Source organism: Sebastes fasciatus, chromosome 4, assembly GCF_043250625.1.
Source record: "Sebastes fasciatus isolate fSebFas1 chromosome 4, fSebFas1.pri, whole genome shotgun sequence".
Classification (NCBI taxonomy): Eukaryota; Metazoa; Chordata; class Actinopteri; order Perciformes; family Sebastidae; genus Sebastes; species Sebastes fasciatus.
In genome coordinates this window covers 3,325,717-3,342,064 of record NC_133798.1, presented here as the reverse complement: position 1 = coordinate 3,342,064, position 16,348 = coordinate 3,325,717, and the positions used below count along the sequence as shown (strand labels likewise).

The following is a 16,348-nucleotide window of genomic DNA, read 5'->3' as shown; positions in this document are numbered from 1 at the left end:
TGACACATCTTATGTGTGTATTAAATATCTCCTGCAGCAGAGGGAGGGAATACTGTCGTCCTCAGCTCTTATTAGCCTGCATTATTACCATGGAGTCAAGGGGTCATATCTTTGTCAATCACAGTGAGATTGTAGAGGAGCACTGGCAGCCTCTACTGTCTACTGGTTGCGGGATGTGAGGCATGATGCTACATTCATGTGCTGTTTCTACTTGGAAATAGTCAGCAAAGTGGACATGATTCTCTTCACGTGTTCGGGTCTGTTTAAAATGCAGAAAAACTGCAGATATTCAATGTACACTTGTGATGGATTCCCCATCCCACTCATGTTTTACTAACATGAATTCGAAGCTGCAGCTACCTGGATGGTAGGGATAATGGATTGAAAATTGAAAATCAACAATATATTTATTTGGTAAATGGTCGGCAATAAAGTTGTAAAGGAGCTGAAATGTACAAAGACTTGAGTGAATTAGTTCATTTTGTGACACGTTGGATCTATTGCGCAGATTAAATTCTGTGCGTGTCTCTGCTCAGTGTGAATCTGTACTCTTTTCTTCTCCATGGCAGAGACCTGAAGATGCCCTTCAGTAAGTGGAGCACAGAGCAGGTGTGCGACTGGCTCGAGGAGATTGGACTCGGCCAGTACGGCATTCTCGCTTGCCACTGGGTCACCGGCGGTGATACTCTACTGTCAGCCACGCTGCAAGACCTGGAGAAGGTACACACAGACCACCTCCTCTGTACGGAGCAGGTTTCACGACACATCTGTCTGACAAAATCACCCTCCATTCTTTCAGCCTGTCAGCTCATGTGTCAGTTCTACCTGTCTGGTTATGTTGGCTGTCTTGTCTGTCTATCTGGCATTTAGCCATGGCTGTCTCTGCTCGTCAACCTGCTTGTTAGTTTCGCCTTCAACGCTGTCACATTGTCCACCTCTCTGGGCTTTCTCATCAGGACAATTTCATTTAGATAATTCACTCTAATGTCCGGCACACACAGGGAACGTCAGGAGCGCGTGGCGGCTGCGTGGCGGCTGCGTGATTCACGCATCGGGTGCCCTCAAGCGTTTTTTCTGTAGACAGAATTTCTTCATTTGTTAACACGAGGCTTTCATTCTGAAATATGTGCCTGACAATGTTGTAGAACATGCAGTGACTTGGAAAGCTCCATGAATGAATATAGTACAGAGTTTTAATTGTGGATTATTACTATTATTTACAAATTACCACACGTTTCTTAACCTTTCTGTCTAAAATAAATATAAATGATATTTATAATGAAATGAAATGGCCATTAAAAGGCAAACTCTATGTAGAAAGAAAGGGCTGACAGCAGCAGCTGCAGCAGCAGAAACGCAACCGACAAGCAGCTGCAACGCAGCTGGTGTGAACACCCGACGCGTGAATCACGCAGCCACCATGCCACACAGCCACCACGCCACACAGCCACGGAAGTAACGGTGCTACAGTAAATTCTTTCTTTCTCAGGTGAAGCTGTAGGTTTCATCTGTAAGATGGAAGTAACTGTGACCAGATGAAACAGGTTATTCTCTCACTGTGTCCGCAGGAGCTGGCGATGAAGAATCCGCTCCACAGGAAGAAGCTCCAGCTGGCCATCAAGGCGTCGAGCAGCAGGCAGCCGGAGAAGTCTGCAGAGCTCGATTACATCTGGGTCACCCGTACGCACTGAAAATCACACACTTAAAATCACTTCACTCTGAAGTTCACTTCCATTCAAACTGTGATATCTTCTGTTCCAAAGGTTGGCTCGATGACATCGGACTTCCTCAATACAAAGACCAGTTTAATGACGGGAGAGTTGATGGGCAGATGCTGCAGTACCTCACTGTGGTCAGTTTGTAACTGACGATCAAAATGATCGGTCACACTGCTTCAAAGTTTCAACCATCAGGGTTCAAGGGGGAATCAGGGAGCGTGGGTTATCTTTCAGATGATACATGAATTCAAAACTTGACATACCAAAAAAACGTGAATGCAGAGACTACCGTAGATGCTCACTTTCTCTTCTCTCCTTCTGTCTTGCCTCCATCTCAGAATGACTTGTTATTCCTTAAAGTGACCAGCCAGCTGCATCACCTCAGCATCAAGTGTGCCATTCATGTTCTCCATGTCAACAAGTTCAACTCCAGCTGCCTCAAACGCAGACCCAGCAACGAGGTCAGTAGGTGTGCGTGTGTGTGTTTGTTTAAAGACGAGCTGTTTTTTGGCTTCTTGAGCAGTGTTTCTATGTTTCTATGTTTCTATGCACCACATATCTGAACAAACTAGAAGGTCTAGAAACTAGAAGGTCTGCTCCAAACTCTCCATCCATTGCATTCCGCTTATCCGGGTCAGCAGGCTCAGCAGAGTATTCCAGACGTCCCGATCCCCAGCAACGTTCCAGCTCTTCCTGGGGGACGCCGAGGCGTTCCTAGGCCAGACCAGATGCAGCGTGTTTCCAGGCACCAGGCGGATGTGCCTGGAAAATCATTAATCAGATGTTGAACCACCTCAGCTGGCCCCCTTTCGACACAAAGGAGCAGCGGCTCTACTCCGAGCCGAGCTCCCTCCAGGTGTCTGAGCTCATCACCCTATCTCTAAGGCTGAGCCCAGCCACCCTACGAAGGAAGCTCATTTCAGCTGCTTGTATTCGCTATCTCATTCTTTCGGACACTACCCAAAGCTCATGACCATAGGTGAGGGTTGGAACGTAGATGGAGCGGTAAATCGAGAGCTCCGCCTTCCGGCTCAGCTCCCTCTTCACCACGACGGTCCGGTACAGCGCCTGCATAACTGTCGACGCCGCACAGAACCGCCTGTCCATCTCCCGCTCCATTTGATCCTGCTCCAAACTCTTGTTCCTTATAAATTGAGTCTTTAAAGCTGGAGCGCAGGACTTTCACATATAAATAAACGTGTGTTATATTCAAGAAAAACAAGTTCACACGATGCTGATTGAGCCTACCACCGCCAGGGAAAGCTCTCTGTATTTCACAGTTTAGCCTATTTCCTTCCCATGTTATTTTTCTTTTTAAAAATCCTATTAATATGTGCCTTTTTATATTACCTTGTGTTTCTTTGATACCTTATCTTAATGCCATACAGCACGTTGAATTATTAAAGAAATAAACTTCCCTTGGTTTAACTTAAAGGTCCCATATTTATAAAAAAGTGAGATTTTCATGTTTTTTTTATTATAAAACAGGTTTAAGTCCTGTATAAATACTGTGAAAGTATCGAAACGCTCAATCCACAGAGAAATACACACAGCCCGTATTCAGAAACTCTGCATTTGAAAAAAGCTGTCAGGATTTCTGTCCATTTGTGATGTCACAAATATACAATATTTAGACCCTTTACACAATTTTAAATGTAAACATTCTAAATGTGTCCCAGTTTATTCCTGGTTGCTGTGTATGTGAATGTCATCAGCTGGCAGGAAGTAAACATGGACCCATGCTGTTGCCTAGCAACGCAATTCCGTTGCAATTCCGTCGAAATGCGTTAAAATGGAGCGTTTAAGACAGAGGGTAAATACAGGTATATTCAGGCCGACAGTATGAGGGAAATAAATTGTTTTTTGAACATTACAGCATGTAAACATGTTCTAGTAGAAACACAAAATACAAGTATGAACCTGAAAATGAGCACGATATGGGACCTTTAACTCCACATCATGTAATGTTTAAATGGGTGCTAACCGTTTTTGAATGCAGTGCTACAGTTTTTAGATGTTTGAATGTACGTTTAAGAAAACATATTTTAGAAAATAAAATTGTCTAAATTTAAAAAAAAATCTAAAACATGCATGCATTTGTGTGTGTTTCAGAATCAGTTCACTCCCAGTGAGGTGGTCCAGTGGTCCAACCACCGAGTCATGGAGTGGCTGAGATCTGTGGATCTGGCAGAGTACGCACCCAACCTGAGGGGCAGCGGCGTGCACGGAGGGCTGCTCGTGAGTACACATGATCGCACAGTTTATGGGACAAAAAAACCCCAAAACGCTACAGAAAGGACGTTAAATACATCTCTCCCGTCACAGATGCTGGAACCTCGGTTTAGCTCGGACACACTGGCCATGCTGCTGAACATCCCTGCTCAGAAAACACTGCTGAGACGCCACCTAACCACCAACTTCAACAGCCTGGTGGGAGCACAAGCTCATCAGGAGAAGAGGGAGTACACCGAGGCAGCAGGGTACAGCCCGCTCAGCATCACAGCTAAAGTCAAGGTAAGATAATACATGAGCAAGCACCACTATACGGAGTGGAAGAGGAAGGAGGCTACTAGCGTGAAGAGAACACACTGTTCTCTTCCTGCATGTGTAGAGAGAAAGCACCTTAATCCGAGGAGAAACCCGGGTGTGTCAGCTCGCTTTAAGCTCTGAGCCCTTCAGTGAGTTTAAGCCATGAGAGCAGAGTAAACATGGGACCGACCACAGCCTCAGCTGTGCTCCTGTGTGCACATACGCTGATGTGTGTGTGTGTGTGTGTTTGTGTGTGTGTGTGTGTGTGTGTGTGTGTGTTTCCTCACTGAGGACCAGCCAGCTACCCGGTGATATCCTATAGTATAATTGTAATAATATCACAGCGGCTTTAGTCAGCAAGAGCAAGCTTAGAGGACACTTCTGTGTAAGCCGCTACAGTATGGAGACAAGAAGACACTGCTTCCAGATAGACTGCTCTAAAAAAATGAAGGGAACACTTAAATAACACATCAGATCTCGATGAGCAAATTATTCAAGTTGAAAATCTTTACTGATGTACATTGTATAATTAGTTGAGAACAAAATGAAGTAACGACGGTCAATGGAAACCAAAATCATCAACCCACTGAGGTCTTTATTCAAAAATCACGGCAAAAATCAAAGTAAAAAAATGAAGTCACAGGCTGTTCCAACTTGCTTGAATTTCATCACGGCAACTCATAATGTGACTCAGTAGTGTGTACGGCCCCCGCGTGCCTGTATGCACTCCCGACAACGTCTGGGCATGCTCCTGATGAGTCGGCGGATGGTGTCCTGGGGGTTCTCCTCCCCGACCTGGATCAGGTCATCAGTGAGCTCCTGGACAGTCTGTGGCGGTACTTGGCGGCGTCGGATACACCAATACATAACGTCTTTGTACATACCTTATATTGTACTCACAGAGCTCCATAGAGCTGACGGGACCTGCAGCCTGAATGAGTCAGTTGGGCGGCAGTAGCTCAGTCCGTGGGAACTTGGCGTGGGAACCGGAGGGTTGCCAGTTCAAGTCCCCACATGGACCAAGTGCAGAATGTGGACTGGAGAGGAGCTGGAGAGGTGCCAATTTGCCTTGTGGGCACTGCCGAGGCACCACCCCCTCCCCACCCCAAAACTGCCCCCCGGACGCTGTATAGTAGCTGCCTACTGCTCCTAAATGCAGAGGATCATTTTCACTGTGTGCAACAATAAAAATTGATTTTAATGTAAAAAGTGATTAGAGCAAATCTTTTAAAGTTGTTAAAATACTAAATGATAGCCAAAACTCCAAAAATAAGTTGTAATAAACTAAAATGATTATTATTATCAGATCAGATCTTAACCACTCCATGATGTTATATTTTTTGTTCCTCAGCTGTGATTCAGTCCTATCATATATCACATCCCTTGTTCATGTCTTGTTCTTGCAGCCGAAGAAGTTGGGCTTCTCTACCTTGACTCACCTCAGGAGGAGGCGGCTGGACGAATCCACGGACTATGTGTGTCCAATCGAGTCGTCCTCGCCTCAGTCGGGACAGTCTGCGGCGAACGGGGTGCATGTGCGGCCGTACGCCGGCTTCAGAGGCCTGAGTCCGATCCTGGACAGAGAGCCCGACCGCTGCAGGGACCAGGTGGGGCTCGACGACGGCAGAGCCGACCCATCACCGTGACAACGGCTGTGACAACGACATGGCGATACCGTATCGACATGCTTTCCGTCAACCAATCAGCTGTCACTGCTACTACTTTGCTTGCGGCCCCATAATAATACCTCAGCCTGCTCCTCTAACCCCCCCGTGCCTTATGAGTGAAGAGATTCAGAGTGGACCAGTCAGCTGCTCCTACTGAGACCATGAATCTACACGCTAACTAACCCTACCGCCGCCTCAAACCTGTGCCATGATCTAACTCCTCATCAGAGAACACAGCATCTCTCTGGACATCACTTCCTGTGACATCACTTCCTGTAATCCATACTAAAGTGTACATGGATATCCCTTGTATAGTATTAAGCCATCGCTCTAACGTTTGTCCACCACCATTAGATGATTTTATATGTGTGAATCCGCCATCGCATCATTTTCCAGTTCAATGCAGTTCTGAGATGAACGTGTGCAATATTTGCATAATATTATGGAGGGCTTTTATTTAATATTTATGTCATTGCAGAGCTAATTATAAAGTAGCATGTTTAGTTTGAACCTGAGCTGGTCCTTTTGTACTGTTATTTTCATATTTGCTGAAATAGTATTTTTATAGGAGAGAAAATCCTGCTCCACTAAAGGAAGCTTACATGTGGTCATGTAAATGTAACAAGATTTATCAAATCATTTAATAAACAAAATCATACGTGTGTAAAAACTGATTCCTTCTTTCTACACAAAAGGCAGACAGGTCATATTAGGGACATGTATTTTCTTCAGGAAGCATACACTGTGTCCTGTATTTCTCTTATTAAATCAATATCACTCCTACAGACTAGAATGGCACTCGGAGAGCGCAGACCTCCGCCAAGGTGCCTGACTTTAAAAACAGATCACAGATCACAGCTGGCGGTACCGTGAGGTGGTCGGCTTATTATTAACACGGTGTGTTTCCGTGTAACGTATCGGCGGATGTCTGTATAACGTTACACTACGTTGTCTGTCATCCCGTCATCGACCGTTTTTTTTCTTTCTCACGGCAGACGGACCATAAATGTATAAAGAGAACGGGACAGCGAGCAGCTCCCGCACCTCGGAGTCTCACCACACATCCACACACGTATCTCTCTGCTCTCAGAAGGAGGCGGGGTTACGCGTCATCCACGCATCATCAGTTACACTGTGCATGTGTTATAATGCTCAGGCTGATCGGAATCCTTAATGATGATCCGGATCGCCACCAAAATCTAATGGATTGTTTAGTGATGCACCGATACCAATACCAGTATCGGGTGTCGGGTCCGATACTGTGCTCATGTACTCGTACTCGCAAAACGGCTCCGATACAACAGCACCGATACCACTTTACGGCAGCGTGACGGGCCGGTGGTGCGCCCGACTCCGCGGGGCCGGGATCCCACCTCAGCCGGCGCGCGCCGGCCCTCACTTTCATTGCGCCACGGCGTTTTGCTTGCACCCTCTGACTCACGCGTGCGTTAGACTCCTTGGTGTTTCAAGACGGGTCGGGTGGGTTGCCGACATCGCCGCAGACCCCTGGCGCCTTTTACGTGGGCCGAGCCCCGACCTGAGTTGTTGGGGCTTACTAAGGACTGTCCGTCCCGTTGACAGTCGCACCGGGAGCAGGGGGCCCCGTCCCTCCCCGGCGGGGAGAGAGGGCGCAGCGAGCACTTTGGCCACGGCCCCGGGGAGCACCCTCGCCCCGAGTCTTTCCAAGCCGACCTAGAGCCGGTCGCGGCGCACCGCCTCGTATGCGGGACTCTCCAGCCTGCCGTGTGTCGCTCACACCCTCTAGCTGGCTGTTAACGAGGGTCTTTTGGCACAGAGAAGTACTCGTATCGGTACTCGGTGTCGGTACTCGGTATCAGCGATTTCATTCAAATCCATCGCAAACTTTTGGAATAATCCTGCTAACAGACAGACAAACAAACAAACACACGAACCAACGCCGGTGAAAACATAACCTCGGCCTTGGAAGGAGGTAATAAAGACAAACAGATGTGGACAGCATGCTTCATCCACTAACCTGCTTTCATCATCATCATCATCATCATCCTCATCATCATCATCATGGTGGCTGTCATGGCTGGCTATGACACCAGCTTCAGCGTCGGCGGACCAATCTGAGCCAAGATGGCTACTGTCCATTACCATGGTAACCCTGTTAAAGATGACATGGGAAGTAATGCATGAGGACTGTATCTGCAGCTGCCTGCTGACTGAGTCACACTCAGTGATGTATAGTACACTTCTGTGTACTTACACAAATGCTAATTTGATTCATCGCCATATAGCAAAGCCTCAGAAACTCATCATTGTTAATGTCTGTGATCATTATCATGGGTTATGTGTGTGTGTGTGTGTGTGTGTGTGTGTGTTGCAGATGGCGATCACAGAGGGTACCATGTTGCAAATAGAAGCTCTGTCTGAAAGCATCAACAACCTCACAGTAAGCACCAACACACACCAGCTGCTGGTTAATGACTTCACACACCAATAGCCGCTCCTCATCGCTTCTAACACAAGTTTGAGTCACTCAGATGGAAGAACTGTGGAGTTTATCTGAGGGAGAAGCCCATTAAAACAAGTAATACGACGACTTCAGGAGTGAAACCTGCTCGCTGCTACTTCAGGTCTGCTGATATCAGGCAGATGCCAGTTTTGGTTCTTTTGCTCCCGCCGTGTTTGCTCAAGTCATCCGAGTAATTGAACCCCGAGGCTTTGGATCAAAAACATGTAAAACCACAAATGTCTCCAGTGATCCAGCTGAGCCTTGAGATCTCAGAGGAATAAATATGACCCTATTATTTCATTACTATTGAAAGAGTTTCATTTCAAAGTGAAATATTCAGTCTCAGAACCTGTAAAGATGAAATCATTCCTACATTTGTTATTTTTTGATAAATACAGGTATATTCAAGCAGACAGTATGAGGAAAACAAAGTTTTTTTTTAACATTACAGCACGTAAACATGTTTTAGTAGAAACACAAAATACAAGTATGTACCTGAAAATGAGCACGATATGGGATCACGAAGAGCAAACGGACGACATTCTCAGTTAAAACTTTCATTTGTTATTTCAGAAATTCCACGTTGTATTCTTCCCATGTGGCCTGAACTAATGGACTGATAAACAGACTGATACTGAGAAAATACAGCTTTTTCCCAGCAGACATTTTGAGATGTCATACCAGGAAGGGCACAGGTGTAATTCATAATTTTAATAATGGCTGCCTTCTGTTCTGTGTAGGGTTGCTAGCTCCAGGGTCCTGTATTGTGCATGCTGGCTTATGCCGGGTACACACTACACGAGAATCAATCTGAATTTGGGCCCGATTCCCCCTCCTCCCGACAATCGTCAGCAAAGCCCTGATCTTTTGATGGTTATAAAGATTATCTTTCCAGATGTTCCTGTGGTGTGAAGTATGGTAAGAGTGTTTTTTACATCCCCCTATCGGCTCGGAAGTCCATCCTGGCCGCAACAATCTCAAATCGTAAATATTAAACATGTTCAATATATACGAAGTATAGTCTCTGACATATCGTAGTGTGGAATGATCAAGTAGCTGTATTAGTACCACCTGTGTTTTCATGCTATGACGAGTCAAATTATCTGCTTATTGTTCCTTAACTCTGCTGTGAAGCTGCTTGTGCTCTGACTTGGGATACGTTTTCCTCATAACATCCTGCAGTGCTACATGTTATGTGTAGCACTTTAGACATAACTGGTACCATTTTCAATAACAAATGAGGCCTCTGTTGACACCGTTGGAAGGACTTCCTTAAGGTACTGCCCTCAAAAGCAGGACCACATTTCCCATCAACCCTTGCCATTGTTTCCTCTGAAGTCAAAGTTTAATAAATAACAGTCTGTGATGGTCGTATGTGTTTTACAATTTCCCCATATATACTTAACTGATCCCAGCTCAGTGGCAAACACCAACTCCCAGCTATCTAACCCATTACCACTCCCATGATGCTTTGCTTCCAGTACCTGCTCAGCCAAGACGAGCTGCAGAAGGAGCTGAGGCGGTCTCAGACGGCGCTGGTTTGAAGGACAATGACCCCGAGACGTGTACAGCAGCAACCAATCAGACACCTGCACTGTACCTCAAGCCCCGCCTAACACCGCAGTGTGGAGCTGATACTTCTACTTCTACTTCTACTATCCGCTGATATCTCACGTAACACCAACCGTCACTCTGAAGTCCCACTGTAGAGGACTGAGGAACACCGGTGGACTAACACAATGTGGAAAACAATCATTGCTTACAAACATCTTTTTTTTTTATTTCTACAATAATGAACTGAACTGCTACTCATTAGGCCTTTGGGGTATTTTTTTTTTACTGCTTTCCTTGTTTCCCTATGCAATGTACCCTCAAATGATCATACTGTACACTGCATATACTGTACTGGTATGTCAAAGGGGGAGAATGTTTCATAGCAATCATTTGACATACAGAGTATAATATATTTTATGGAATCTATGATGAAAGAGGGAACAAGAATTTAAGCACAATGGTCAGCCACTTCAGATCAGAGTAGAGCCAGATTGAAAACTGATTCAATCGATGGCAAGGAAAGAAACACACACACACACACACACACACATACACACACACACACACACACACACACATAATGGCGGTTGTGTTGAGCTCCTCAACATGATCATGTTGAAATGACATATTGTTACAACTGTTAGATCTTCTCAGAGGAGGCCGTATGTGAAAAGGCTGAACAGGACAAACACTTACCCACGTTACTTTGTTGAAATGAGTTGCATTATTTCAGCAGGGAAAGATTCAGTAGTAACTAGAATGGCACTCGGAGAGCGCAGACGCGAACGCCACTAGTCTTCATAAGAAGCAGACCCATGACACGTCAGAGATTCTCACAATGTCATGAGATAACGTGAGAATCGCAGGATCACATATCACATGAAAATCCATCTTGTCAGGCTTCAAGTAATGCGTTTGTGTCAGGCAAGCCAAAGCACGGACCACTCAGCGTTCTGTTAGGACCTACTGGCAGCTACAGGCGTGGCTTAGGTGTGTGAGACACGGAGAGGCGGTTGTTCTAAACAACGATGGAGGCTCCTGAAGAGGTTAGCGTAGATGCTGCATTAACATCAGTTCTATCAGAACTGGAGAGTATTTCTCCACTGAAGGAAGAGCAAAGAACAGCACTGAAGGAGATGTTCTCACTCTTCTCCCGACTGGCTTCAGCAAGAGTTTGACTGATTGAGTTTGACTGTTCATTCAGTCACCGGCCAAGTATTGAAAATACGTAAATAAATTTGAAATAGAAACAGTTTCCAATGACGGCTTCTCAGATGGTTCAGTGTAAAATAACATCTGGTGGGTCAGGTTACATCAGTGACAGGACAGAAAGAGCCTAGACACTGGAGATAATGAAATGACCTGAAGGCAGGTGGGCGATGTGTCCGGGGACAGTCTACAGGTCAGTTTGAAAGACAGGATCAGTGATCTCGTAGTTAAAGATTAGCATCCAACAACTAATCAGTACATAAAATGCCAGAAGAAAGTTGGGGAGGATTTAGCAGCATCAGAAAGATGGAAAATGTTTCAACTTCCATTCAGGCCAAACTAATACATAGAAGGTCAAAATGATCCAGTCCAGAAATACCAGATATATTTAGGAACAGTGTCCCCATTACATCATTTGTTCAACTGAACCTAGTACATATCATTGTTACAATTCTGAATGAATAAAGCTGCACTAATCAATATTTTTATATCAAATGTGGATCAAATAAATGTGTGAGACTCCACAGTTCCCCTTAGAGCTTTTTTAGCATCTTTTAGCTCATTCTTTTGGTTTCACCTCCCACAACTTTAGCTTGTCAACCTTGTTCCAGCCACATCAGGCAGCTGTTTTCATTGAAAAAGTCGATAAACACACTTTACACTACCTGCTCAGCACCAAACAGCAGACAGACACAGTTAGAGACTAGCTGGTGAACATAGCATAGAGCCAAAGAGACAGATGAGTTTATCAGGGTTTGGGGGGTAAAAGGAATCCTTATCAAAGATAGATTTTTGTGTTATGTGTTTACGTTAATAAACTCTCTAACAGGCCACTAAAGAACTTGTGTTGTTTCAACAATTTAAAATGATGGGACTAGGGATGCACCCATACCACTTTTTTTCAGACCGAGTACAAGTACAAGTACTTACATTTGGGTACTCGCCGATACCGAGTACTTCTCTGTGCCAAAAGACCCTCGTTAACAGCCAGCTGGAGGGTGTGAGTGACACACAGCAGGCTGGAGAGTCCCGCATACGAGGCGGCGCGCCGCGACCGGCTCTAGGTCGGCTTGGAAAGGCTCGGGGCGAAGGTGGCTCACGGCCGCAGCTTTACAGCGCTCCCCGCCCAGAACTCGCCACACCGTGACGAGGCTCCCTGCTCCCAGTGCGACTGTCAACCGGGGCTCACTGTCCTCAGTGCGCCCCAACCGCATCGTGCCGCCAGATCGGGGCTCGGCCCACTTAAAAGGCGCCAGGGGTCTGCGGCGATGTCGGCATCCCACCCGACCTGTCTTGCGCGCAACTCAGAGGGTGCAAGCAAAACCCTGTGGCGCAATGAAAGTGACGGCCGGTGCGTGGCGACTGAGGTGGGATCCCGGCCCAGCGGGGTCGGGCGCACCACCGTAAAGTGGTATCGGTGCCGTTGTATCGGAGCCGTATTGCGAGTACGAGTACATGAGCACAGTATCGGAGCCGATACCCGATACTGGTATCGGTGCATTCCTAGAGGGGACTATTTTTTCAGGACTTCTTAATCAGGACTTAATGGTTCATTTGACCAAGTACTCCCCTACTGTACTGTATACTGTATACTGTATATGCTAGTGGACAGCACTTTTTTCAAGCATCGTTTAAGTGGCCCTGTCCACTTAGGGAAGACGTAGAAATCAAAACCTACTTTTACTAAGTATATGCACATGGCTGCACAAATAACAGAATAGTATAGTAGGGATTGTTGTGTTTGGTCCTCTGAGTGGTCAACAGTTCATGTTAAGGGATTTGGAAAGTAAACTCAGGCTAATATAATACAGTATGTGCTTCCCTGCATTTACACACTGGTATAGTAAAACCATTGGACGCTCCTACAGCTGGACTACCACACGAAAAGATGAGGTCCTATTGGTCAAAATTGGAATTTTAACAAGAACAATAAACGTCATATGTGACCCTTAAGTCCCTCCTAAGCATCCAGCCACCCCCCATTCATGAATTTGAAGTGAAACTCCCCTCTCATTCTCTAACGTGACATTACAGCACTATTGTACTGTGAGAGCCAAACTAAAAGCTCGTTTGCGCTTCCTTTTGAAGAGAGACAGTTAAGTATTTTGTTTGCCCATCAAACCCTTCAGGCTTACCCCCCACCCCTTTGTTGACTTACCTAAAACTTGAAAAGTTACAAGCACCACACCCCGTGCTAACACTGTCAGCAGAAACCTGGGATGGGAAATTCTCTTTATTCTACTGAAAGTTCTGTACATGTCAGGAGACTGAAGACTGAGCTTCACATACAGCACCGTACACACCCTGTGTATCTCAGCAGGGCAGGGGACAGGAGCAGAGGCCAGGTAGTGTACTTGGAACTACAGAACCTTCCAGACCCGTCCTGGTGAGTATTTTTTGAAAACCCATCTTTTTTTTTTCTTGAAATCAAACAATGTTATTCCTACTGTGTTAGTGCATTGCATAGGTGGACAGAAAATTGGTAGATTTTTAATATGCAACATGGAAAAATAGTCATGTTTCACTGTTAAATGACAGTAGCAATGGTTCCATATGGCAGGACAGTATTAATACAGATAAGGGTTTTCTTCTTTACCTCAAGAACACAACTATCAAAATACTTAATGTTTACCAACCATATCTTCATGCCAGATTACACTTTATACTCTAATGGTACAAATTCTATCTTTCCAGTGTATCAGGGAGACCACCCTCTGATCTCCGTCCTCCATAATCAGTCCACCATGGGCCAGAACATCACCAAACCTGCTTCTAACCCCTTCCAGAACTTCAACTTCTTCTCCTCTTTTAAGCGTGGCTCCCCCAGCCGTGCCTCCAATGATCTGAGCATGTCCCCTCGACCGAGCATCTTCTCCACACTGAGGCCCCCCGCTGCCAAACCCAACAATTTCATAACTCTGTTCAACGACTGCATCACCACCGCCTCATCCAGAACTCAAGAATACCTCCTCTTCAAAGACCCAGAGGACAAGTTCCACCCGAGCCCTGAAGTGCTCACTCAGGTAGGTAACTTTATACTTCCAAAGAAAACTGAAGACAGTACCCCTTTAGAATTTCACAGCATTTCTTTTAAGTGGCCTTTAAAAACATCTCGTCCTCCCAACAGGTCTTCCTGATGACCTACATCACTCAGAGCGTCAGCCTCAACATGACGGACACCTTCAACTGCACGGCCATGACGCCCGAGCAGCGCATCCTCCTGGGGCCTGACTGGGTCTGGGCCGTGCTGGAGAAGCCCACCAAGAACCCTAAGATCCAGATCGCGGTGCAGGTCCTGCACCTGCCCGACAGGGAGGACGTCGAGGAGAACGGCTTCCCCCCGGAGGCCCTCAGCGAGTCCGTCCAGATCGCCCAAGAGCATTCCAGCAACAAGACCATGTATGAGAAGATGGTGGACTTCTGCGCCTCCATCGGCAAGGACTGCTACGCCCTGTTCTTGTTCTTGGGGAAGAAAAGCGACAAGGGCAATATCTACGGCGTCCTCAGCAACAACTTCGAGGCGGCCATTGGGAAGTGCGAAAAGATCGATAGAGCTTTTATTGAGAACTTCTTTAAAGGCTCAAGGTATCTCCACACACCTTCAGGAATGATGCAGGCCATTGTCACCAACAAAGAGGGAGACCCTCTCACTCTCATGATTAAATTCAGCTGAACCAAAGGGACTCGTAATATTCAACAGCCAATAGCACGATACAGTGATACAGTAATACAACTTTATGTGGTAGAACTGTAGATGCTGTTCCAGACCTCCAGACCTACTAAGATGTTGAGTTTGATAAAGTAGAAGGCCTTTGAGAGAAGATTCTGGTTATTTTCAATCTATCCCAGTTGCTGATGGTGCTTTTTTATAACTAAGTCACTTAACAAGTGTTCTGCTTTTTACTTGGAGTCCTGTTCTCTAACAACTTAATCTAGCAACTCACACATCATTTAAAAAACAAGACCAAGACTACTGCAGTTACAGTACCTGCGTCTTTAAAGAGCTGCTTTCATCGTACCATTTCAGTTTGTCCACTTCTTAAACAGCATAACATAGTGCTTAAAGATTTAGTGGGTAACTGGAAAGCTAGGCAGGTCCCAATGCAGTGTGTGAATGTGTTTTGCAGAAAATATGTTTTAATCAGTTCTCTTTATTTGCTTGTGATATTTATAGTGTGTGTCAGCGCTTGAAGTGGAAAACAAAATAAGTGCCGGTACTCCCCTTATTCACGTCGGCCTGTGTATTAGCTGGTATCAGCAATCTCTTGTGACTTATTCCGATTCATTCATTATTTCTTTAAAGGTCCCATATTAAAAAAAAGTGAGATTTTCACGTTTTTTTTTATTATAAAGCAGGCTTGAATCCTATATAAATACCGTGAAAGTATCGAAACACTCAATCCACAGGGAAATATACACAGCCCGTATTCAGAAACTCTGCATTTGAAACAAGCGGTCAGGATTTCTGCCCATTCGTGATGTCACAAATATACAATATTTAGACCCTTTACACAGATTTAAACGTAAACATTCTAAATGTGTCCCAGTTTATTCCTGGTTGCAGTGTATGTGAATGTCATCAGCTGACAGGAAGTAAACATGAACCCAAGCTGTTGCCTAGCAACGCAATTCTGTTGTAATTCCGTCAAAATGAGCTAAAACAGAGCGTTTCAGACAAGAGGGTAAATACAGGCATATTCAGGCAGACAGTATGAGGAAAATAAAGTTTTTTTTTTTTAACATTACAGCATGTAAACATGTTCTAGTAGAAACACAAAATACAAGTATGAACCTGAAAATGAGCACAATATGGGACCTTTAAGCATGTTAAACTGTGTCAGTCATAATCAGCTGTGATTTTATTGCTATATATACTTGGGCTATGCATCTCCTATAGTAGGCCTATAATACTCCAACATTATTACAACTGGAACTCGGTGTGTTTGTATGTAGTGTTAATACTTAAAGTGTTTTCTGTTGCTGTTGCTATTTGTAGTATCACCTATAGTATATTATAGGATGTGTATAGGCTGGAATCAACAGCAGCCAGCCAGACAGACAGGTATACATGCAGAGCTGAGGTCTGTGAGCTCTTCATTCAGGTTTTAGGAGCAGCGTCCCAGTCAGGATGCTCCTACATAATTATACAGAGACACATTCTGAATTTATACACTGAATAAAAGATACTA

At 45.2% G+C, this 16,348-nt stretch overlaps 2 protein-coding genes across 13 annotated transcripts in view; both read left to right on the top strand.

The window, feature by feature from the left end:
* ppfibp2b (PPFIA binding protein 2b) overlaps positions 1-13,971 on the top strand; it is a 112,487-nt gene extending 98,516 nt beyond the window's left edge. For 11 of the 12 annotated variants that reach the window (XM_074631514.1, XM_074631513.1, XM_074631511.1 and 8 more), the window contains 7 exons: positions 570-720; positions 1,569-1,680; positions 1,764-1,852; positions 2,057-2,179; positions 3,831-3,956; positions 4,044-4,232; positions 5,654-6,584. In XM_074631514.1, coding sequence (XP_074487615.1) covers positions 570-720; positions 1,569-1,680; positions 1,764-1,852; positions 2,057-2,179; positions 3,831-3,956; positions 4,044-4,232; positions 5,654-5,893 — 1,030 coding nt within the window. In that variant the 3' untranslated portion in view covers positions 5,894-6,584. Of the gene's footprint in view, positions 1-569; positions 721-1,568; positions 1,681-1,763; positions 1,853-2,056; positions 2,180-3,830; positions 3,957-4,043; positions 4,233-5,653; positions 6,585-8,267; positions 8,334-13,476; positions 13,546-13,853 lie in introns of those variants that run through there. The other variant, XM_074631519.1, reaches the window with a different exon arrangement.
* Positions 13,904-15,885, top strand: rep15 (RAB15 effector protein). Its single transcript, XM_074631561.1, has 2 exons — positions 13,904-14,182; positions 14,287-15,885. The coding sequence occupies exons 1-2, from the start codon at positions 13,904-13,906 to the stop codon at positions 14,830-14,832; spliced, it is 825 nt and encodes a 274-aa protein (XP_074487662.1). The 3' UTR covers positions 14,833-15,885.
* The last annotated feature ends 463 nt before the right edge of the window (positions 15,886-16,348 follow it).

Excerpts from the sequence above, each read along its gene's own strand:
- rep15 (XM_074631561.1), top strand. The coding sequence starts at position 13,904 with ATGGGCCAGAACATCACCAAACCTGCTTCTAACCCCTTCCAGAACTTC. Across the intron at positions 14,183-14,286 it reads GCCCTGAAGTGCTCACTCAG|GTCTTCCTGATGACCTACAT; the intron begins GTAGGTAACTTT and ends TCCTCCCAACAG.